Source organism: Ovis aries, chromosome 6, assembly GCF_016772045.2.
Source record: "Ovis aries strain OAR_USU_Benz2616 breed Rambouillet chromosome 6, ARS-UI_Ramb_v3.0, whole genome shotgun sequence".
In the NCBI taxonomy this organism is placed as follows: domain Eukaryota; kingdom Metazoa; phylum Chordata; class Mammalia; order Artiodactyla; family Bovidae; genus Ovis; species Ovis aries.
In genome coordinates, this window is record NC_056059.1 from 114,043,882 (window position 1) to 114,069,171 (window position 25,290).

Sequence of the window (25,290 nt, forward strand, 5' to 3'; positions counted from 1 at the left end):
TCTGTAAATGTTCTGTGAAAGCTCACGATTGTGTCTGTGTGTGTGCATCTTTCCTCCCAAGAGTGCTTTCGTACTCCGGAGCAGGTAGACGGCTGTGGTCCAGAAACTTCTAAGCTGACGAGCCAAGTCACCGAGCACACCGTCTGGTGCGGTCACTGTCTCTGAGACTTTCTCCATGTTCTGGCAGACTCTGGATCTTGTCACGGACGGTAGTAGTTAGGTGACCTATTGCCTTGGAGTAGCACTGCTCCAGAATGTTGGTTTAGGAAAATGAGACATGATTACAAGTTTTAATCATTGTGTCTATTAACACTCCTTAACGTTTCAAACTTTAATATTTCATCTCCAACAGTGACGATAAGCTGCTTATCAATCCAAGTGTGTGTTTTGAATCAGGAGACTTAAAATTTTGATAAAGCATATAACCTTGAATACTCAGTGGATATAAATTTGAGCAAACTCTGGGAGATAGTGGAGGACAAAGGAGCCTGGCATGCTGCAGTCCATGGAGTCGCAAAGAGTTGGACCCAACTTTGCGACTGAACGATAACAAAAGCACCTTAAATGAGCCATTATACGTATTACTTGACTTAGGTGCCTAGGTGAATAAAGCAAACAAATCTGTGTTCTTGACAAAGATCTCAACTTTGGTCTCACTCACCAGGAGAAGCTGTTGAGCGCGAGGCTTGCTGAAAGGGAAGCAGAGCTCTCAGCACCGGGCGGGTGGTTTCTGAGTGACTGCGGGGCACAGATTTCACCTGAAAGGGAGTGGTTGGGACTTCCCTGGTGCTCCGGTGGCTAGGACTCTGCGCTTCCATTGCAGGGGCCACAGGTTCAATCCCTGGTTGGGGAACTAAGATCCCACATGTGGCAAGGCGCAGACAAGCCGAAAAGGAGAGTTGACTGTTTTGTGGGCAGTTTTTAGTTGTTGTTTTAAACCATTGTTGGGAACACTGAAAGCAGGAACAGAGTTTCACTGACAGAAGAAACTGGCTTTGATGTTCCAAACCCCAGAGGAGTCTTATAAATACAGGGGGTTCACAGCAAGCCCGACGCTCGCCACGCATTAGTTGTGCAAAGTGTTCTTCACTGCTGGTGTTCTCTCGTTCTTTCTACATTTTCCTTGCTTCCAGATTGGTTCCTGGCCTACCTGGTGACAACTGGGTCAAGTAAGGTTTTGAAGGATTTGACGTGTAAAAACCTAATCATCAGAAAATGTGTTATTTTGGTGGTCAATAGTTTGTATAATTTTCTTGCCAAAGCTCTATTATTTTCCATCATCTTTCCAGTAAATATAAATATACTTTTTTAGGGGCAAGCAAAATGTTAAATCTGCCAAATAGACTAGAGATCTGTTCAAGAAAGTTAGAAATACCAAGGGAACATTTCATGCAAAGGTGAGCACAATAAAGGACAGAAACGGTATGAGTCTAACAAAAGCAGAAGGTATTACGATGTGGCAAGAATACACAGAAGAACTGTACCAAAATGGTCCTAATGACCTGGGTAACTGTGATAGTGTGATCACTCACCTAGAGCCAGACATCTTGCAATGTGAAGTCAAGTGGGCCTTAGGAAGCATGGCTATGAACAAAGCTAGTGGAGGTGGTGAAATTCCAGCTGAGCAATTTTAAATCCTAAAAGATGATGCTGTGAAAGTGCTGCACTCAATATGCCAGCAAATTTGGAAAACTTGGCAGTGGCCACAGGACTGGAAAAGATCAGTTTTCATCCCAGTCCCAAAAAGCACTGCACAATTGTACATATTTCACATGCTAACAAGGTAATGCTCAAAATCCTTCAAGCTAGGATTCAACAGTATGTGAACCAAGAACTTCTGGATGTACAAACTTGATATAAAAAAGGCAGAGGAACCAGAGATTAAATTGCCAACATCTGTTGGATCATAGAAAAAAACTAGATAATTCCAGAGAAACATCTACTTCTGCTTCATTGACTTCACTAAAGCCTTTGACTGTATAGATCACAACAAACTGTGGAAAATTCTTGAAGAGATGGGAATACCAGACCACCTTACTTGCCTCCTGAGAAACTTGTATGTAGGTCAAGAAGCAACAGGCAGAACCAGACATGGAACGACAGAATGGACAGACTGGTTCATAATTGGGAAAGGAGCACATCGTGGCTATATATTGTCACCCTACTTATTTAACTTGTATGCAGAGTACATCATGCAAAACGCTGGGCTGGATGAAGCAGAAGCTGGAATCAAGATTGCTGGGAGAAATATCAATAACCCCAGATGACACCACCCTTATGGCAGAAAGTGAAGAGGAACTAAAGAGCCTCTTGATGAAGGTAAAAGAAGAGAGTGAAAAAGCTGGCTTAAAACTCAATATTCAGAAAACTAAAATCATGGCATCTGGTCCTATCACTTCATGACAAATAGATGTGGAAACAGTGGAAATAGTGAGAGGCTTTATATTCTTGGGCTCCAGAATCACTGCAGATGGTGACTGCAGCCATGAAATTAAAAGATGCTTGCTCCTTGGGAGAAAAAGCTATGACAAACCTAGGCAGCACATTAGAAAGCAGAGACATTGCTTTGCTGACAAAGGTCCGTCTAGTCAAAGCTATGGTTTTTTCAGTAGGCATGTAGGTGAGAGTTGGACCATCAAAAAGGCTGAGCACCAAAGAATTGATGCTTTCTAACAATGGTGTTGGAGAAGACTCTCGAGAGTCCCTTGTATGGCAAGGAGATCAAACCAGTCAATTCTAAAGGAAATTAACCCTGAATATTCATTGGTAGGACTGATGCTGATGCTGAAGCTCCAATACTTTGGCCACTTGATATGAAGAATCAGCTTACTGGAAAAGACCCTGATGCTGGGAAAGATTGAAGGCAGGAGGAGAAGGGGCTGACAGAGAATGATATGGTTGGATGACATTATCGACTCAATGGACACGAGTTTGGGCAAACTCCTGGAGACAGTGAAGGACAGGGAAGCCTGGCGTGCTGCTGTCTGTAGAGTCACAAAGAGTCAGAACTGACTGAGCGACTGAACAATGAGCAACAACCAAAGTACAAGAGTTATTATTTCCAGAAATGAGAAAGGTGTTTCTGTTAACTCAGAAATCATATACTTCAGTTGTAAATATATGCTCATATGAAACAAGCCAGAAGTATTTAAGTGTTAGATGCTATAGGACACTGAAAGGGGAAAAAGCATAGGACTGCTGCTAAGATTCCAGTTGAACACTTACGTGATCAGACTTGTTTGTGAACCCCTGAGTTCGTTCTTCGCTGTAGGGAGCTGGGGACAGGGGTCCTGGCTGCTGTCAGCACGCTCTGTGTTTGCGCCTCGCTGTTCTGGTTCATGTTTAGGACACAGGACAGATGAAGTCCAGTGGAAACAGAGCATGTCTAGAATCACAAGGAGAATCCACTGGGAACCAGAAGGATCCTGAAACCCTTTTCTGCTCATCCCAGGCTAGCACAGTGCCAATCAGTCTCATGCTGATGGGGAAGGTCATATTGGAAATGGCCTTTCATAGGAGGGGATGCAAGGGTCAGCCAGCCCCTCGGTAACTTTTCTGAGCCTCAAGGGGGAGGAGGATATGCTCAGAGTTAGGGCAGGGAACCACGGAAGGTGCTGAGCTGACCTCCTGTGGCTCAGACTGCGGCCAGGTGTGCTCGGGAGCCCGCTGTAGGCGAGGAGGCGTGCCACCTCCCTGGTCCCTGGGTCACACCCAGGGTGGCCTCACTGCGCCCCCCCCCCCACACACACACCCCCATCCATTGGATGTCAGATGACTCCACTTTGGGGATGTTTGTTTCCTCACATCTTTTCTCATCCCTCAGTCCTTGAATTAGCCTGACCTTGAAAATGACTAGTTTTAAGGTCATGGCTCCAACTACTGGCCTTAATTGTCATAATCAATTCTTGGTTTTTCCCAGTTTTGGTTAAAAGAAATAGAGAGCTCCTGAGGTCTAAGAAAAAGGTCTGTACTTGTCCCAGCATCCCTGGACCACGGGGTAGGAAGTGCAGCCAATCAGGCCCTCACGTAGGTCGAGGCTGACAGGCAGCCACAGTTAAGTGTGAGCCTCTGATCTGGGCGGGGCGGGGAGTACCGCTGTGGCATCAGCTGATGCCTGTGTAGTCCTGGACGGCAACCGCCTTCTGATATGTAGACACTGTAGTTGGGTCACAGCAATTTTACTTCCACAAAGTTTTCTTCCGTTTTTTTCCTTTTTGGTTAAGATTACCATATTCGGATAAACGTATGCTTAGATAAACCAGGTATTCACTATAAACTACTTTTAGCTGTGAATATAAAGCACTTTTCTAATCCATCCTTCAAACCCAGGTCACCTTTCTCTGTGAATGCACTAAGACAGCTCCTGACGAAAACGATGTCGTCGTCTTCCAAACCTGAGCGTATTTCTGCTCTTCCTTATGGTTATTTGAGTGTCTCTCCCAGTAATTTATAAGGTGTTTAATGGCAGAAATCATATAATCATCTTAAAATTTTTTAACTTATTTTTTGAAATAATTGGAAACATCAGAAGAATTAGAAGAATAGGGCAAAGAATTTCAGTCAGCCCCTTACTGCTAACATTTCCCCACTTCTGCTTATTTCTCCCCTCTCCTTTTGATGCCCATCTCTCCGACATGAACCAGCATATTATTTGTTGATTGCCACAGGATCGAGGAAATTAACTCCAACACATTATGACCTAGTATACTGTTGATGTTCATCGATGTCCTCCATTGTAATTTTTTTCCTTGCCTAGGGTCACGCGTTGACTTTCGGGGTTGCATCTCTGTATAATTTCTTTTAATCTGGAATGGTTCCTCGTCTTTCCTTTGTGTCTCATGACGCTGACATCTGAAGCGTACAGGCCAGTTATCTTGCAGAGTGTCCCCTAGTATGGGTGCGTCTGCTTCCTCCCGTTTAGAGTCCGCTCATGCCTCGGGGCAGTGGCATTGCGCAGGCGGGGAGCTTCCTTCTTGGTGCGTCCCGGCGGACAGCACGCGACACCAGCCTGTCTCGCTCTGGCGGACGCTGACTTTGGCTCTGCTGGTGGCCGCCGGGTTTCTGCACAACGAAGCTGAGCACCTCGCTGTGTGGTTTCCAGATCGCCTGTCCAAGGGAGACTTTATGAGCTCTCCACCAGGGATGGCTGCCACCTGGATCTGTTGTCACTCTGACGGTCACGAAATGGCAGTTCTTTCCTGACTCAGTTATGCCCTGCTCCTTCGGTCGTCGATGTCCTGCTTGCAAGTGCCTTCATCTTGTTGGCGTTCGTGTTCCTGTGTGTAGAGAGCGGACTGCAGGCCAGGCGCAGTGCCGCCAGCCGCTTCCTGCCACGCCTTAAACGGCTTTACTTTTTAAAAGAGGGTCTTTGTTTGTTTACCTGTTTAGTTTGGCATTTATTTGGCTTGTCTTAGCCTCAGTCTTTCTTTGACCACCATATTTAAAAAGAAACCTTCCCTTCTCAGTCTTTTCTCCCTTATTTTCCTTCATAACACTTGTTTAACCAGTGAACTTGCTCAGTTGTGTCAGACTCTTTGCGACCCCATGGACTGTAGCCCACCAGGCTCTTCCATCCATGGAATTTTCCAGGCAAGAGTACTGGAATGGGTTGCCATTTCCTTCTCCAGGGGATCTTCCTGACCCAGGGATCGAACCCAGGTCTCCCGCATTACAGGCAGACGCTTTGCCGTCCGAGCCACCAGGGAGGCCCATGACTCTTGTTACTGCCCAGAGTTGTAGGATTGTTTGCCGTGTTTTCTGTCTATCTGTAAGTCTCCTCCGCCGGGATATACAGTTCACGGAGTTAGGGACCTTGCCTGCCGTGTCTTCTGCTGTATTTGTAGCCCTTAAGACAATTCATGGGATGTAGGAGAGGCTCAGATATTTATTAAAAGAAATGAACAGACGTGTGCTTCTTTCTCGGGCGTGTGACTTGTGTGTGGGTGGTGGGGGGAGCATGGTGGAGGTGAGTGCAGAGTCTGTAGCTGCACACTGGGGCCTGTCCTTCAGAGAAGTTACTGAAGTTTCTTCCCTCCTCACCGCTGCCATCTCTCCCGTCTTGAAGTGTACACATTTCCGTGGTAATGTTGTGCAGCCATCATCCGTCTCCGAACCCTTTTCATCTCATAAAATGGAAGCTTTATAAAATGCCCCCTCCCCCCAGCCCCAGGCAACCACCATCCTATCGGTTGGCCAAAAGGTTTGTTGAGGGATTTTCCCCAAAAAATGTTAACGTAAACCCAAGTGAACTTTTTAGCCAACCCAGTGCTTTCTGTCTTTATGATTTTTGACTGCTCTTAAGTAAGTAAGTAAAGTTGCTCAGTCGTGTCCAGCTCTTTGCAACCCCAAGGACTGTAGCCTACAAGGCTCCTCCCTCCATGGGATTCTCCAGGCAAGAGTACTGGAGTGGGTCACCATTCTCCAGGGGATCTTCCCAACCCAGGGATCGAACCTGGGTCTGCCGCATTCCAGGCAGGCGCTTTAACCTCTGAGCCACCAGGGAAGCCCCTCTTAAGGACCTCTTATCAGTGGGATTGTATGCTGTTTGCTTGGTTTTTTGTGACTTACTTCACTGTGCAGCACGTCTTCAGGGTTCATCCGTATTGCAGCAGGTGCCAGAATTTCCTTCCTGTTTAAAGCCGCGTAGTAGTCTGTCATACGGATACGCCGCATTGTGCTTAGCCATCCATCCAACAGTGGACACTCGGGTTTTTCGCACGTGTAAGCTGCTATGAGCAGTACTATTGTATGAACACAGGTGGGCAAATATCTCATCAAGACGCTGCTTTCAGCTTTGAGAGGTGTTGTCCGGAAGTGGAACTGCTGGACCTGTGGTTATTCTGCTTTTACGTGAGCTGCACTCTGGTGCACTCCCACCGGTAGTGAATAGGGTTCCATTTCTCCACATCCTCACCAACGCTTGTTCTGTCCTGTCGGTTTGTTAGTTTCTCACAGTAGTCATCCTAATCGGCATCTTGCAGTTTCACTTACACTTTCCCTGATGAGTGATGACGTTGAGCATCTCTTCACGTGTTTATTGGCCGTTTACGTGTATCTTTTTTGGAGACTCTCGAGTCTTCTTCCCATTTTTGAATCTCTCTTGGTGGTTGTTGAGTTTTAGGTATTCTCTGCAGGTTTTGGATACTAACCCCTTACCAGATATGTGATTTGTGGCTATTTCCCCCTCCTTCTGTGGGGTTTGCCTTTTCACTCTGTTCATAGTGTCTTTCATTGCACTAAATTTAAAAAACCTCATGAGCCCAGTTTGTTTTTTCTTTTGTTACCTGTGTCTTTGGTGTCACATCCAAGAAATCTTTGCCCAACATTTCTAAGTTTTAGCTTTTACGTATAGGTCTTTGATCCATTTTGAATTGACTTTTATGTATGTTGTGTGCTAAGAGTCAAAGTTCCTTCTTTTGCATGTGGATACCTAGTTTTCCCAGCATCATTTGTTGACAAGACTGCCCTTTCCTCATTGAATGGCCTTGACACCCTTGTGAAAAACATTTTGAGAATGACGGTAAGGGTGTGTTACTCGGCTGGCTGTTCTAGTCATTGGTCTGTATGTCTGTCTTTACACCAGTACCTCACTGTCTCGATTTCTGTTGCTTTGTCACAGTTTCTTGTCTCTTTTTTGGCCGCTCCATGTGCCATGTGGGATCTTAGTTCGCTGACCAGGGATAAAGCTCCAGCCATCTGCATTGGAAGTACAGAAGACGACTGGACTACCAGGAGAGCCCCAGTTTCAGTTTCTTTTAAATCCCTTAATTGTATCTTCTGCCTCAGAGTCCATCATTCTACAAATGTAGCTGGATTTTTGCATTTTCTGTTTTTGCCTACAGGTTAAGAAAGAAGAATCCTAGTACTAATTGCCTGTTGAGATGGATCATTTCTGTATTCAGCAGAACTTGTTTGTTCTTTTAGCCCACTTGTAAAGTACTTTGCGGTATATCCCTGTTAGCTTAGCATTTCATGGCTTGGAAAGGCCAGTATTTGCAGTGTTTTCCTTTACCATAATCCGTAATGATAGCCACTGACCCATCCTATGTTCCTCAGGCTTCTTGCTGCATATACTGTATTTCAACAACCATTCACTTAACAGACATTAAATTAACTTGATACATGAGGAGTAGGAGTTAGTAATAGTGGTGGGTACACAAGTTCATGTCCAAAAACTCCCTCAGATACCATAGTAAAAAGGGTGGGGTTTTCTTCAGTAAAATCTTTTCATGCAATAGAGAAAATGGTCTGAGTAGAAGTACTGCATCTAGGGCACATGTATAGGCTTTTACTCACCACGTGAGTGCCCATGACATGCTGGGCATTGATCGCGGCAGGATGGTGGAGATGACTGGGGATGGGCCCTGGGAGACAGCTGCCAGGCTAGGGGTCCCTGCTGTGCTCTGACTGCAGAGTCTGGGGCAGAACAGCCTTGAAAGGAGACAAACGAGTGGTCACAGAGGCAGGAGGGCCTGATGCTGGGAGCCAGGGGGGTGCAGTGAGGGGAGGGAGGAGATTGCCCTGGGAAGGGTGAGCAGGAAGCCAGTTCGCAAGAACCTGTCATTGTGCTCCACTGGGGGATTGATATTTTAGTCCCAGAGACAAGAAGACCCGCTGCTGTATTTAGTCAGCAGTGCCAAATGGCAGCGTTGTGGTGGGTGAGCTGGGTTGGGCAACTGAAAGCAGGAAGGCCAATGAGGAACATGCTGGCTGATGACCTAGTAGGAAAAATGGATGTACTTAAGGTGACATTATGCTCATTTAATTTGTGCTACTCACTTAGAGGCAATTTACAGTTCCTTTGAGCTGTTAGAAGTGAATTTATTACTGAGGCCTCTCTTCAAATTCTAACTGAATCTTTCATTCACACGCAGTCAAAAATCTGGCATACGTTGGCTTAATTGGGAAGGAATGTCGTATATCTAGAAGTCTGGAATCAGGACCGCCCCTGCCTGGTTCAGCAGAGCTTCCCTGGGTATCCTCAGGGTGTCTGCTTGGCCCCCTCTCCCCAGCCCTGCCTCCCCATAAGCTTGGTTCTGCAGCTACTCCCTGGGGCTGGAGGGCATAAGAAGGTGAGCATCACGTTTGGCCAACGTCCTGTCCACCTGCTATGGTTTTTCCAGTGGTCATTATAGATGTGCAAATTGGACTATAAAGAAAGCTGAGCACCGAATAATTGATGCTTTTGAGCTGTGGTGGTGGAGAAGACTCTTGAGAATCCCATGGACAGCAAGGCGATCCAACCAGTCCATCCTAAAGGAAATCAGTCCTGAATATTCATTGGAAGGACTGATGCTGAAGCTGAAACTCCAATACTTTGGCCACCTGATGCGAAGAGCTGACTCATTTGAAAAGACCCTGATGGTGGGAAAGATTGAAGGAAGGAGGAGAAGGGGACGACAGAGGATGAGATGGTTGAATGGCATCACTGACTCAATGGACATAAGTTTGAGTAAACTCCGGGAGATGGTGATGGACAGGGAGGCCTGGCGTGCTGCAGTCCAGGGGGTCGCAAAGAGTCTGACAGGACTAAGCGACTGAGCTGAACCACACGCTCCAGAGGGTGTGGTTCCTGCATTCCCAGCAGAAACCTTCGGGGCAAGGGAGGTGCTTTAGTTGAACTGCTCACTTCTGATTGGTCACATGCCTTTCTCTCAGCCAATCCTATGGCAGGATGCATGAATCGTGCTGATTGCTATTCAGCCAATCAGGGCCCAGAGCTGGGAGAAGCCTTAGTCCCATTCAAGCGCTGGTGGTTCTGGTATTCCAGGACTGCTAAGGGGAAGGAGTGGGCGGACAGCAGACGTCACTGATCCCAGCTGTGTTTCAGAATGTTGTGTTCTTTTTCTTCCTCCAGCTCTCAATTGCCTTTGTGGTAGATGACAGCCAGACAAAGTCAATCAAAACTCTAGCCTTAAGTTCCCTCGCTATAGTGTCCGGAGAAGTACCCAATAATAGGTTCTCAGCCATAGCTTCTTTGGGGACTTGATAATTGCGTTTTATCTTCGAGGTTATGACTTTGAAAAATCATAACTTGATTTAGTGAATTCATTGTTGATCAGTCGCTCAGTCGTGTGCGGTTCTTTGGCGACCTCATGGACTGCAGCATGCCAGGCCTTCCTGAGTTTACCTAGAGCATATTCTGCACACGCTTAATGTTCTATGTTCATGTCTAAGTGGACTTTTAATGAGTTTGCAGCATAGAAAATATAATAATAGAAGTATAGAGATTTTTTTATACTGTGTTCTTTTAAAACCTGATTGCTAGTTTAATTCTAAAGGTTAATAAGTCATAATACATTCACACAGTACACTAAGCCCGAAAATAGAAAAAGGGAGCTCTCAAATATAGTAGATGGAAAGAGCAGAATACATAACAGGTATCACATATGCTAGTGTGTGTATAGCTTTACCTATAGACTTGGTGCTGTTTCTTCATGAATTCAGCCTAAAGTCACAAGGCAAAATAGCACTTAAATGAAAATTTGTAATAAGGTAGACTCACTCTAACAGCTAACGGTGCTTGAGTCACAGTTAATGTCAGGTTGCGTCATTATGTTAGAAGTTAAAACAAGAAGCAAAACTTCCATTCCCAAACAAATCTGCACTGGGTATGTTGTGCAGTTCCAGCAGCATCTTTCACGCCTTAACACGGTGCAGAGGAAAATGTCTTATCTTGGAATCTGTGTAACAGTTCAATGCAAAGCTCCCACTTCACTTTCACTTGGAAGTGATTGATCTGCAATGTGATAACATGTTGAAAAGGCACATATCAAGAGAGGAAGCGAGCAGAATTTTATAAATGCCTTCTAAGCAACAAATAGTTACCATTAAACCCATGCCTGTTGGTTAATACCCGTAATTCGGCAGTATCTGTGTGAAAAGACATTTTCAAAGATGAGATACATAAAATCTTACAAATCAGCATTAACAGGACAGTTAGGTAAGGGGAAAAAAGTCATCAGGTTGGAAAGGAGAAACAAAAACTCTTTCTAATGACATGATATAGTGTTATAATAGAAAATCCTAAGGCAGGAGATTAGGAAAATTCCATTTACAGTAGAATCAAAAAGAATTAAATTACTAGGAATAAGTTTAACAAAAGAAGTCAAGACTTGCACAGTAAAAGTTACAAACATCATTGACAGAAATCAAAGAAAACCTGATAAATAGAAAAGCATTCCATGTTCATAGTCAGAAAACTTAGTATCAGTAAAGTCTCATTGCTCCCTAAACTCATCTGCAGGTTCAAGGCAACCCCTGTCAGAATCCCAGCTGCCTTTGTTGGAGAAATTGGCAAGCCGATCCTGAAATTCATGCAAAATGCAAGGGACCCAGAATAGCCAAAAGAATTTTAAAAAGAACAAAGTTGGAGGACTCACACTTCCAATTTTAAAACCTACTGCACAGCCCCTATAAGCAAGACGGTTTGTTCCTGGCCTACATGTGACTGGCTGTACATAACGGAACTGAGAGTTCAAAAATAAACCTTTGTAATTTCCAACTAGACCCTTCAGTGGGGAAAGAAATGCCTTCAGTAAAAGGTGCTGGGACAACAGGGCGACCATGTGTAAAGAATGAAGTTGGACTCCAGTCTCATACCACATATAAATATTAACTCAAAATGGGCTACAGGCTTAAATGTAAGAAATGAAACTGTAAAACTTAGGAGAAAACATAAATCTTCATGACTTGGGTTAAGCAGTGATTCTCTAGAGAAGGTACCAAAGCACAAACAGCCAAAGAGGACATCAGTAAATTGCCTTGATCACAGTGAAAAGCTTTTATACGTAAAAGGACAGCATCAAAGAAAGTGAATGGACAAGCCTGGTGTCTCTTCAGAAGGTTGAACCCTAGAGTTAACCATGTGATCCAGCAGTTCCACTCCTAGGTATATCCCCAGCAAGACTGGAAATACATGTCCATAGGAAAACTTGTATTTGAGTGTTCATAGCTGTATTATTCACAGTAGCCAAAAGGCGAGAAGAATTCAATGTCCCTCAGTGGATGAATGGATAAACGAAATACGGTACATCCATGCACTGAAACATTAGTCATAAAAGACGATGAAGTACTGGTAATACGCCACAACATGCATGAGCCTTTCAAGTATTACACTGAGCAAGAGAAACCAGGCGGGAAAAGAAGTCGATTGTGTAATTTCATTTATACGAAGTACCCAGCACAGGAAAATCCATAGAGACAGCAGGTTAGTAGTTACCAGTGAGCTGGGGGAGAAAGGAAATGGGACGTGACTGCTGGGGGGCGCAGGGCTTCCAATTGGGGTGATGGAAAATGTTTTAAAATACTGATGATTTCACATTACCCTGTGAATTATACCAAAACCCCCTGAATTGTATATTTAAAATTGTATATTTTAAAAGTAAATTGTCTGTGGTATGTGACAGACAAAGCAAGTACCAGACACTTGTTCTAGATGAAGCTATAGGAACTCTTTTTGTTTCTCTAGTCTTGACTTACAAATTTTCCATTAAAAAAAAAGCAACAACTTTTGACTGTTCAGGGAGTCTGCCCTAGTTACAAGAAAACTTCCTGCTCACCAAGAGTCAGGCTCCTTGGTGGTCTCTCTGTACACTTCTTTCAGACATTTGAATGCACATTAACAGATGTGCGTGTGTCCTTGAACCAAAAGTGAAATCATACTGTTGTATGAACTGCTTCTCTTCTATACGTTGGGAATAGCTTCTCGTGTCAATAGGTGTGTTCATAATCTCCTTAACGGCTGTGTCTTACTGCCTGGTCAGTTACAACTTTTTCACGAAGTCCTCCTCTCCTGACATTTAACTTGTTTGTCCATGTTTGCTGTTGAGAACTATATGATGAACATCACTATAGCAAAATCTGTGCACATTTTGGTGATTCTTTTTTTTTTTAGGCTAAATTTCCAGAAGTAGAGTTATTGATCAGAAGTACATATATGTGTTTAAGATATTGGATGTGTATTGTCAAACTGCCCTCCAGGAGGACTGTGTGTCCATGTGAATTTTGAAAGTTCCTCTGCCTGTCTATGAACACTTTTATTTGGACCTTTAATGTGTTATTAATCCTGCTGAGCTTAAATATGGCTTCAGTAGAGAAACGTGTTCATAATGCTCGGTAAAGGGAAAGCCAGTCTCAGCAACTGAAACAGAAAGGAGCCCTGTTCTGAGTAATTACACAGAGCTTTCCTATCTTTATTTTACACACTGTGAGCAGCAGAGCCAGATTACGACGGCTCTCCGCCTTCAGAAGCTTTGGCTCTACTTGGTCATGGGTCCGCTCCCATCCTGTGAAAGGACAAGCTCTATCTCCAGAAGATATCACTGATAAGAAATGTCAGTGTCAGGCTTCAGCTGTCATGTAGCCAAACATTAGATAAGCGGGAACAGACTGAGAGCTCTCACTTGGCCATCAGGCACATTTTCCCTTGGCAAATGGAATCAACACCTCTCAGGCAGAAAATGGTTTTTGGGATCATGAGATCATCAGACGTGCCCAAGAAATTATGTTAAAAGTATGTTAATTACGATGAGTATGGAGAGAAGGGTCCTCCCACTCTTTACCTGGTGTTAGAAAAGTAATTTTTATATATTTGATCAAAGTAAAGACTAGATAGACAGTTGATGGTTTATGAATTTGATCCTTAAAGATCTTTTGAATTAATTATTATTGTGCTTTTCTTTGTTTATTCCAGCTCATTCATTAATTCATATCCATTTCCTGAGGGCTTACTCTAGGCCAGATATTCTTTGGAGTAGTTTTCTTAATTTGCCTTAGTCTTTCTTTCTAATCTTTCTTTTTTTTCCCCCTAACTCTTGTTGTATGTCCATTGGTTTTAATAGTAACTTACCAAATGAAAGGCAAAGTGAAGTAGCCGAGCAATTAAAAATATTCAAGTCCCAGTTTAGGGAAGTGAAGTAAACCTATTGAAATATTATGTAGCCAAAGAATTTGTAGTAACATGCAGGTAATGTTTACAATATAAGTTAAGTGCAAAATTATACAGATAGTGTGAATTCAATCATGTTTTTTTCTTTTTTTTACGTGTGTGAAAATTGTTCTAATTTTCGCTGGTGGTAGAATCATGGAAGATTTGCTTTCTTCCTATTTTTCAAATTTTCCTTAGTTTTTATAACAGGCATATATAATCAAGGGGAAAATAAGCTGAGAATACTAACATAGAATATTTTATATCTGTTGCTTTCTGGACTGCAAGATATAGAAATAGGAATGAACCATCCAACTGTTAAATGTTAAAATCTATTAGTAAAGGACTTCCCTGGCTGCCCAGGGGTTAGGACTTTGCCCTTCCACTGCAGGGGGCCATGGGTTTGGAGATCCCGCATGTCACCTGGCATGGCCAGAAAAAAAAAGCTAGTAATATGAATACTTGCTATTGACAGGTGGGAAGTACGGAAAAGAGGACATTTGTGTGTATAATTTTTTATATGAATGGCTGAGTTATTAGCATTTCCTACAAACATAAATGGGTGAGATTTATTGAGATCATAAATCCTAAATAATAATCTAATAGTAATCTCAGTGCTGCTGCTAAGTCGCTTCAGTCGTGTCTGACTCTATGCGACCCCATAGACGGAAGCCCACCAGGCTCCCCCGTCCCTGGGATTCTCCAGGCAAGAACACTGGAGTGGGTTGCCATTTCCTTCTCCAATGCATGAAAGTGAAAGGGAAGTCGATCAGTCATGTCCGACTCTTAGCGACCCCATGGACTGCAGCCTACCAGGCTCCTCCATCCATGGGATTTTCCAGGCAAGAGTACTGGAGTGGGGTGCCATTGCATTCTCTGAGTAATCTCAGTAATAGGTATTAAAATGATGGATTATCCTGAATAGTCTGGTTGATTATTGATTACTGTTCTGATTGACAGCGTTCTATGGCTGGATAATATAATTTATTAATATAATATAATCATAAAATAATATTATTATAATTTATTAATGTGTACCAACTTGTGAATGAAGATATTTGTAGAGGAAATGTGTGTGTAAGTATGTGGGAAATAATAAGTGTTTGAAACTTTATGTTGATCACTGAAACTGGTCTTAATTTTATTTCAGGAGAATGACATCTTCCTGGGCTGGGAAAAAGGAGCTTATAAGAAATGGGGAAAGAGTAAGAAAAAGTGCTCAGATCTAACTCTTGAAGAAATGAAAAAGCAGGCTGCTGTCCAGTGTCTTCGATCTGCTTCTGATGAAGTGAGTTTACGTCTGGTTTCTAATACTCGGGAGAAAAAGGGGGGAGGTGTTTCTTTAAAGTTTATAAATAATACATCTTGACCAAAAAACAAAACAAAACAAAAACTTAGAAAAATAAAGTACTCATTATCTTACCACTGTTACGTGCATATTATCATGTTTTCCTTTGTAGCATCTTTCTGTATGTATTGAGTTTTAAGAACTATTGTGATTAGAGAATGCCTCATTTTATATCTTCTCCCCACTCAACATACATTTCATTTTGTTATCGCATTACCTTTTAGTGGCTAAGTCACATTCCCCAGTAATATTCCAGTAGCCATCTGGTATGCTCTTGGTTCCTGGATGTTTAGATTGCTCTTAACTGTTTGCTACACTGTCTGGAATATTTTCATGTGTGCTGTTGCCGTGGCTCTATCATTTCCTTTGGACACGTTGCTAAAAGTGTGATAACGACTCTAACATTTAAGATCACTGTGTTTGCTCGATTCATAACTGTTTGGTTGCTTTACTGTAGGATGCTGCTATTGCTCTTTTAACATCTCATGTGAAATATTTCTCCTGTCCTTCAGCAACCTGAAATAGAATCATTTTAGAGTATAATCGCCTATTTAAATTTGTGCTACGAATTCTTACTTTATTCCTCATTATAAGATGTAATCTCTAAGATCATAACTGCTTAGAAAATTGTTTTGCTTTTACCATGCCATTTGACCTAGGCGCTCTAGGTGCCTTTATAATACAGAGTTAAAGTGAGAAGATTCCTGCAGCGTGTCTATTATAGAGAGGCTTCTGGGCTTCAGAAGCTTCCTCCCTAAACTATCTCGTGGTCTGATGTTGGGGTAGCCAGCTTCGCTGCACTTGATAATCCGCATATTCTGTCTGACTGCCGCCTACCATACGTGTCTTTCCAAGCTTGTCCGGCACTCCCCAGCTGTGTGTTCTCGTGTCACTGGGAGCGGTCTGTGGGAGCCTTGTCTGTGCGTTCCCGTCTTCCCTTCTCAGCTGGGTCGGGACTGTTGCATCCCCCTGCTTTGCATCTTCTGGCGCCAGCAGACGGGAAGGTACTGACTGTCTCTCGAGCTCAGTGAACCCCAGTCTCTGAAGGAAGAGTTCTGCGTTCACCCTGTCCTCCTCTTTCCTCTCCCTCCCCGCTTCGACTTGGTTAACTTCAGGTTTCTTGAAGCTGTGGCCCCATAGACTGTGGCCTAGGAGGTTGGAAATTGCCGCTCAGGTGGCTGTCTTAGGAACCTTTTTGTTACAGAGCGAAGAAACGTAATGAACCTCGTTTAAGACAAAGTGGACATACTTGTGAAGGAGACAAGGGTCTCTCACTGAAAATGCCGCCGCCTGAGCTGGGAGCCCAGTGACTGACAGGCAGAGTTACTGTGTCTAATGGCCTACAGAATCTCATCTGCTCCGCTCCCTGTTTCCGGGTCATTCCTCCTCTACCTGAAGTCTGGTACCCAAGCCCGTTCAGTTAGAGGGAGAATCCGATTGGCTGGACTTGGGCCAGTTGTCCACCTTTGGTTTGAAAATCTGCATCAGGGGGACAGAGCCACCTGGAGCAGGGGCTGAGTGATAGGAAGTCCTCAGAGAAAAGGGGTGGTTGGACAGTTACCCAAAAAGTGTTTCCTGTGTGACCCTGAAGGGGGTAGTAGATTGGGAAAGGAATTCAGAGTTTTAAAAGGAATTCAAAATGCAAATGGCTTTTAAAAGTGAGAGGTTAGTTCAGGTAAGTTCTCTGGGCAAAATCCAAAGACACTACTGCTGAGTCATGGCTGGGAGGAACATCTGAGTAGGGAGTTTCAATCTGGGAAAGGATCTTATTTCTGCTTTGGACCAAAGTTGCTGAGAAATGACTCTAGCCTTTAACTCATGGTGAAGTGGAGCAAAAGATAGGAGCTGAGGTCAGTGGGAGAAGGGGGAGTAGACACAGCTGATGTGCAGGACAGAACCCTGTCCTCCTGCAGCGAGGAGCCGGTGGGGGGTTGGGGGTGCCCACGGTCCGGCAGAGAAGACAGTGCTTTAGCACTGTTGCTTTAGCCTGGCTGTCGAAGGTGGGGTTTTTGTTTTCAAAACCAATGAAGCATATATGTCTTCTTTCCTTCTTGTATTAAAAACTGTTGCATTGCTTTTTCCTAACAAGGTTTTTTTTTTTTTTTTCAAATGAAAGTTGGCTGAGGAAGTGGAAGTGTCAGGCATTCACCAGGAGCTTGGTGTAGGCCGTTTGCAAGTCCCCTGGTTTTTCTTTCTAGAATCTGCCTCATTGAAAAGAAGAGAGCAGAGAAGGCCCTGTGTGGGGAGTTTCCGCACAGACGTCTTCTATTTCGGCCACAGTGTCTGTTGTAGCGGGTGTGTTGTTCTTCCCCAAGTACCGAGGACGGTGATATTTGCGGTTCTGCGCTTTGCTCGCTCCCACGCGGGTCTAATACCAGCTTCACGCCCTTCTCCGTGCAGCTCTGTGTGGTCACTGCAAGCTGATGAGAGCCAGAGCCACTGAAAAGTTTACAGTCTGATCGATTGCAGTGTTAGTGACGTAGTTGTGAGACAGGGACGTAGGTGATGCTCTCGCTCTGTTAGGTAGGTAGATAGGTAGTGGTGACGTCACGTGTTACATGTGAGATGAGTTCTCGTTTCTTGCCTGTGTGCACATGTGACCGCTGCAGCTGCAACGCTGGCTGTTCCTGTAAAAGCACGCACCATCCTCAGACTCTCAACTGCATCGTGGTTTACGCAGAACGGCGGCCTTCTCTGACTGCACTTTGCATCCCTGTGATGTGATGCTTGTCCTCATTTAGTCCTGGCATCAGGGTGCACCCACGCTAGAGCAGGCCCCTGGACCTGCTCCGCTGTGTAGGCGTCTGAGAAGAGTTTAAAGCCGTGTGCGAGTTCAGTCATGTCAGAACTGTGTACGTGGGTTGCGGTTTCGCCGCACCGTGAAGATGCGTGAGCCGTTGCTTGCTCCTCCAGGGGACCCTGCTCTGTAATGGACCTTGTTGTTTGTCAGGTCCATCCTGAAACTGCCTTTGCTACACTCTTCATTCACACATGCAGAGAGCATGGAATTCTGGCTACTCATTGTTGGCTATAACATTTTGCATTCGCTTCGAGTGCGGCTGGTCCCTGGGCCGTAGAGAGGAATGGTGCTGTGACTCGGTGGTGGCCACTGGACGTCCCCCAGTGGGCATCTCTCACACGGGATGTCAGCCTGAGCTGCTGTGGACAAGGGCACGTGCCTGCTGTGGTTAAGTGGACATGGACCCCCTTTCCCCCTTTCAAGAACATAAAACAGAAAGTTGAACTGTGCCAGTGATTGTTTCTTGAATCCTCAAGTTTGCTTGGTTTTGTTTTCTCTCTGCAGAGTTAGAACTTTTCGTATCACTTGTCTTTAATAATTATAATTCTGTTTCATTTTTATTGAGCTACTTAAAACTGAATCAAAGCTAGTATTTCATCTCCCATTTGGGGAATCATTAGGAGATACCAAGGGAACATTTCATGCAAAGATGGGCTCGATAAAGGACAGAAATGGTATGGACCTAACACAAGCAGAAGATATTAAGAAGAGATGGCAAGAATACACAGAAGAACTGTTCAAAAAGGATCTTCACGACCTGGATAATCACGATGGTGTGATCACTCATCTAGAGCCAGACATCCTGGAATGTGAAGTCAAGTGGGCCTTAGAAAGCATCACTACGAACAAAGCTAGTGGAGGTGATGGAATTCCAGGTGAGCTATTTCAAATCCTGAAAGATGATGCTGTGAAAGTGCTGCAGTCACTATGCCAGCAAATTTGGAAAACTCAGCAGTGGCCACAGGACTGGAAAAGGTCAGTTTTCATTCCAATCCCTAAGAAAGGCAATGCCAAAGAATGCTCAAACTACCGCACAATTGCTCTCATCTCACACACTAGTAAAGTAATGCTCAAAATCCTGCAAGCCAGGCTTCAGCAATACGTGAACCGTGAAGTTCCTGATGTTCAAGCTGGTTTTAGAAAAGGCAGAGGAACCAGAGATCAAATTGCCAACATCCGCTGGATCATGGAAAAAGCAAGAGAGTTCCAGAAAAACATCTATTTCTGCTTTAGTGACTGTGCCAAAGCCTTTGACTGTGTGGATCACAAGAAACTGTGGAAAATTCTGAAAGACATGGGAATCCCAGACCACCTGACCTGCCTCTTGAGAAATCTGTATGCAGGCCAGAAAGCAACAGTTAGAACTGGACATGGAACAACAGACTGGTTCCAAATAGGAAAAGGAGTACATCAAGGCCGTATATTGTCACCCTGCTTATTTAATTTATATGCAGAGTACATCATGAGAAACACTGGGCTGGAAGAAACACAAGCTGGAATCAAGATTGCGGGGAGAAATATCAATAACCTCAGATATGCCAATGACACCACCCTTATAACAGAAAGTGAAGAGGAACTAAAAGCCTCTTGATGAAAGTGAAAGAGGAGAGTGAAAAAGTTGGCTTAAAGCTCAACATTCAGTAAACGAAGATCATGGCATCTGGTCCCATCACTCCATGGGAAATAGATGGAGAAACGGTGGAAACAGTGTCAGACTTTATTTTCTTGGGCTCCAAAATCACTGCAGATGGTGATTGCAGCCATGAAATTAAAAGACGCTTACTCCTTGGAAGAAAAGTTATGACCAACCTAGATAGCATATTCAAAAGCAGAGACATTACTTTGCCGACTAAGGTCCGTCTAGTCAAGGCTATGGTTTTTCCTGTGGTCATGTATGGATGTGGGAGTTGGACTGTGAAGAAGGCTGAGCGCAGAAGAATTGATGCTTTTGAACTGTGGTGTTGGAGAAGACTGTTGAGAGTCCCTTGGACTGCAAGGAGATCCAACCAGTCCATTCTGAAGGAGATCAACCCTGGGATATGTTTTGAAGGGATGATGCTAAAGCTGAAGCTCCAGTACTTTGGCTACCTCATGTGCAGAGTTGACTCATTGGAAAAGACTTTGATGCTGGGAGGGATTGGGGGCAGGAGGAGAAGGGGACGACAGAGGATGAGATGGCCGGATGGCATCACTGACTCGATGGACATGAGTCTGAGTGAACTCCGGGAGCTGGTGATGGACAGGGAGGCCTGGCGTGCTGCGATTCATGGGGTCACAAAGAGTCAGACATGACTGAGCAACTGAACTGAACTGAACTAGGATATTAGAAACTCAGCAAGGGCCCTGTTTGGGGAAGAAATAAAATTAGGATGCAATGATCACTTATGGTAAGTTACTTCAGTTAACTTAATTTTAAAAGTAACAGCATGCTGCTTACCCCGGGTCCCTGCCTCGATCTGGTTATTTAAAGAGAAGAGCCTTGTAAAGAATCCATGTCTTTGGTGCAGTGGAGTCTCATTGCAGTTGCTCATGTTTTCTCAGTGAGCTGAGTTCACCAGTGACATTCTTTTTGCCAGTAAAAGTTCGCAATACATCTCAATATTTCACATATGTATTATCTATATGCTCTACAGAGATGTGTATTAAAAAACACGTAAGATTGTTCATGGCGGTTTACTGTCAGGGTTAATTTTGACCAGGTACATTGTTCCTTTGCTTGCCAACGTTTGAACCTAATTCATTCTGGATTACAGAGCCTCCAATGATAGCTGATACTTACCGAGCCTTCAACATGTGCAAGGCCTGTCTGGGCACTCTGTGTGCCCTGCGAGAGGTGACGCCGTGCTCCCTCTACAGGCCAGACCCCCAAGAAGCCAGCGGGTTTTAAAGCTGAGATAGTCCCAGTCTCTGTGTTTCAAAGCCAGCCCTACCCACGGAAGCCCAGGCCTTATCTCCTTGGGCAGAGATGGAGCTGGGCCTTCAAGGAAGCCTATAGGCCCTTATGAGGGCTCCGGCTTTTCCTCGGAGAAGCCTCGAATGTTGGAGAGCTTGGAGCAGAGGAGTAATGCGACTGGACTTACCTGCTGATAGCATGCTGCTGGCTGCTACATGAAGAGTGCAGGGGCCGGGTGAGGCCGGGGAGGCTGCCGGGCAGAGGTGGACCCGGAAAGCAGGCGAGAGGCTATTATAGGCGTCCAGAAGGCCCACGACGGTAAGGCCTGGTTGGATTCTAAATATATTCAGAAGCAGAGCTGACAAGCTCGGGTTTGGGGTGGAGCCGCGGCCCCCAGCCTTTTTGGTACCAGGGAACGGTTTAGCGGAAGACAGTTTTTCCCCCTGATGGGATGCGGGGCAGGGGGAATGGTTCAGGCCGTCCTGTGAGCCACGGGAAGGGCAGATGAAGCTTCGCCGCCCCCCCCCCCCGCCCCCTGCCACCTCCTGCTGTGCGGCCCCAGCCCCCGGGGGGGGTGCAACCCCTGCAAGGAGGGCAGAATCAAGGAAGACAGCCCTGAGCGACTGCAGGAGTGGACGCTTCCCTTACCAAGGAAAGGGAGTTCGGGAACACTAGCTAGGGAACACTAGCTCTGAGCGGACGGGTATGAATTAAGCCTTGAATGTGAGGTGCCTGGGAGCGAGCCGACAGAGATCTTGAAAACGCAATTGGGTACGGGTGTCTGGGGTGCAGGGGCTGGTGGTCTGGGCCGGGAGATCACGTAACAGCCCACCTGATGCTGGTCTGGCCAGGGATTGAGTCTGTGGTCTCACACGTCTCCAGGGGCTGAGCCGGCTGCTGGCAGAGGGAGACGTTGGGGAGTGCCGTCCTGGGGATGCCAGGTCTTCTTCTCTCTTTAGGAAAAGGTGGGGGTGTTTATAGGAAATTCCTGAACTCTTAAGCACTCTAAGCGAGGGTGTGAAAAAGGAAACAAATGGGAGGTGCCCCCCTAACCATCTGAGAGTGAGGGCATGAAAAGAGGCGTAGGGGGGCTACGGTGTGGAGCCCAGAGCAGTGTTGAGCCCCTGTGGACGCGGCCGGGGAAACACGGAGCTGTGAGCAGGGCTTGAGCCCCCACCTCCCCTCCCTGGGCACGCCCTCTCTGTCTCCCTCTGTGGGTGCCGCCACGCAGAACCTGTTGTTCCTCTCCTGTGCACGTCCGTATCCTCCTACTGAATGTTCTGTGAGATGGTAACCAAACACGGGACTGTTCTGCTTGTAAACTTTAAATGAACGGTATCGTCCTGTTTGTATTTTATAATTTGTTTTTAGTTAACGTTTTGAAAGATTTTATCTATGTTGATAGTATGACCTTACTTCTTTTCACTGCTCACTGTCCACTGTAACACTTAAAGCTGTTTGTTCTCTGGGTCGTGGCCCTGTCAGGGGTTTCCCAGTTCTGGCCGTGGTAAAGACCACAGCAGGCACTGGTTCTGAGTCCCCATCCTGGGCAGCGCTTTTCCGCAAGGATGTACGACATCGTCAGCCTGCTGAACTCAAGTCGGCTGTTTTTTCACCATATTTTGGCATCACAGGCTGAGTATCTGATGAAAGCTGTGGACCTCACCGGAAAGATCGTCTTCTCTTACACGCCTCCTTGGCCCGTGGCAGGCTCTTGTCTCCTCCTCTGTAACGCGGACTAGAGAGCACACAGCAGTGAGAGCCGGGGACGAGGCCGTGGGCAGGTGTGTGTTGACGCCCCTGTGTTCAGGGATGGGACTCAGAGCCCTCACGGGAAGGCAGAGACAGCCTTGTGTGTTTGTGTTTTCTTCTAAAGTTACTTACCCCTGGGTGTGTTCTCATCGTCGTGACCACGTGTCCCGCTGCTTCCTGTGGCACCGTCTATGTGACACTCACCATGTGCTTGTATGACTCCCCGGCCACCGGAAGGCCTGAGTCTGTGAGCCCTGGTGTACACTCTCGGCACTCTCCTTGCTCTCCTGTCTGTTTCTTCCTGAACGGTGCTGTGGGCCAGGCTGGGCCCCGCTGGGCGGCCCCGTGCCGGCCCTGTGTGAGGGGTCAGCCCGTTGCCGCCCACGGAGCGGGGACCGGACCATCCGGGCTTGCCCTCCTGGCTTGTCCGGTGCCTCCGGGGGGCCGGCTCGGAGCCGAGACCCCCTCTGCACGAGGCTGAGGCTCTGCTGATGGCAGATGGAGCCAGGAGTCAGCACCCCCAGAGGACAGGTGTTGCCCCTGCCAGTGTCTTGCCGAGGAGTCCCTGCAGACCCATGGGGCGAGTGCCCGAGACCCAGTCCCCAGAGCACATAGCGAGCGGCTTCCCCGTCCCGTCGGTACTTCTGGAGAGGTGGGAGCCAGGCAGGAGTGCAGCAGCCAGCTCCTCTGCGGGAAAGTATGCGATCCCACGTTGAAACCTGGAGCCTGAGGGGTGGATCCGCGTGGCTCTCTTCTCCCTGGCTGCCGCAGCTCTGAAGCCTGGGGAGTTCCTTCCTGAGGAGAAGGTTGCTGCAGAGGAGAAACAGTCAACTGGCAAGATGGTCTCCTGAAAATCCTAAACGTGATGATGGAAACGAAAGGCTGGAAGAAGGGTGGGAAGGTATAGCTGAGGAAGTCTCCCAGGAAGTAGACCCAAAAATGAAGCAGCGGTAAATAGAAAAGAGAAGTTAGGGGATCAGCACAAGAAGTCAGCTTCCCTGGTGGCTCAGAAAGAATCCGCCTGCAATGCAGGAGACCCAGGTTCAATCCCTAGGTTGGGAAGTTCTCCTTGAGAAGGCAATGGCTACCCAATCCAGTATTCTTGTCTGGAGAATTCTGCTGACAGAGGAGCCTGGTGGGTTACAGTCCATGGAATCGCAGAGTCAGACACAGCTGAGCAACTAACACGTATGAAGTCAAAATCCCAGCTATTTGGAAGCAGTGTTCTTACCACTTTCCAGATGTGGAAAGTAAGGCTTCAGTAGGAGCATAACTTACGGGCGGTCATGTGGCTAATCCTGGGGTGAACTTCAGACCCGCATCTGTCTGACTCCACCCGCCAGCCCCTGGTCCTGCGTGGAACAGGCAGTTGAGTGTCCTGCATGTCACGCCTGTCAGTGAACACGGTCGGTGTGGGGCTGTCCGTCCAGCACTTAGGGGCTGTCCAGTCTAAAAAGGTTCTCTGTAAAAGGTTAGCCTTTGAGATGATTAGAATAGCCACAGAAACCTTTGTGGAGAGGAGGGATAACCAGGCAGGACAAGTCAAGGCCACCTTTGTTTTCTTGATGCTAAAGATTAAAATCCTTAGCTAAGAAGGATGGGAGGAGAGGAGGAAGAAGCACCGTGCTGTGGGGTGGGAGATGATCGAAACCAACGGAGCAGCTTTCCCAGAAGCGGGGATGGTACGTCGCTGAGGGTCTGGCCGGGAGCTCCGTCATCCGGGAAGTGCCCCGGGTCCACCCTGTAGCCTGGGGGGAGTGAAGGCAGCAGGGGTCGCACTGTGCGGTCCAGGCAGGACCCATAGGACCTTGCGTTCTCTGGATCAGGTGTGTTTATCTTTCTTAATCGCCCAACCTCAAACTCAGAGCAAAAACCCCAAGGTGCTGGAAAAAGCGATGAATCCAAAAATGAGACTCTGAGAAATGAAAGTCAGATCCACTGTCTGATGGCACCAGTGTTTGTGTGGCTTGGCGTGACAGGCACGCCCACCTTGGTTTCCTCTCGGGAACCTTGAGATGGGGGTGTTCAGAGACAAGGAGCGGGCCTGCACTCGGGGACCCAGGCCCAGGCCCAGTGCTCTGGGCTGTTTCCTGAGACGTGGGAGTTAGTGGAGTGTAAGCTCCACAGGGCTGAGGGGCTCATCTTGCAGGCTGTTCTGAGGGAGGGAGGAATAAACGAGTGAACGGTCGTTATGGAAGACGGCCTCCCGGACCTCTCCTGGAAAGCACCAGGCTGTGTGTGTGGTTTCCCAGTGTAAAGATTTGGATACTGTAACTTGCATTTTAGAGTGATCCTATGGTCTGCAGAGAAATTTTTCATGTTGGTTTGATACTGGGAGGTAAACGGGTATTATCCATCTTGCAGCTGGAAAAGTGGTTCTTGAGTTACATGGTAGAATGTTAGTGTTTTGTTTTTCATCTACAGCATTTTTCTCCCTTTGAGTTATCCCTAAAGCATGAATATAATATACTTCTTTCTTAAAATGCTGTAGGCTCTAGGTGTTCTTGAATGCCCTTGTGGATATGCTATGCTATTAAAATATGATAATTAAAATTATCTAGTTAATATAA

The 25,290-nt window shown here is 46.1% G+C and overlaps 1 protein-coding gene across 6 annotated transcripts in view; it reads left to right on the forward strand.

Annotated features, from left to right (window-relative positions):
- The window catches only part of KIAA0232 (KIAA0232 ortholog), an 83,022-nt gene that overhangs the window by 33,268 nt on the left and 24,464 nt on the right, over window positions 1–25,290 (forward strand). For all 6 annotated transcript variants that reach the window (XM_027971226.3, XM_027971228.3, XM_015096653.4 and 3 more), the window contains exon 3: window positions 15,078–15,215. In XM_027971226.3, coding sequence (XP_027827027.1) covers window positions 15,078–15,215 — 138 coding nt within the window. The remainder of the gene's footprint in view (window positions 1–15,077; window positions 15,216–25,290) is intronic.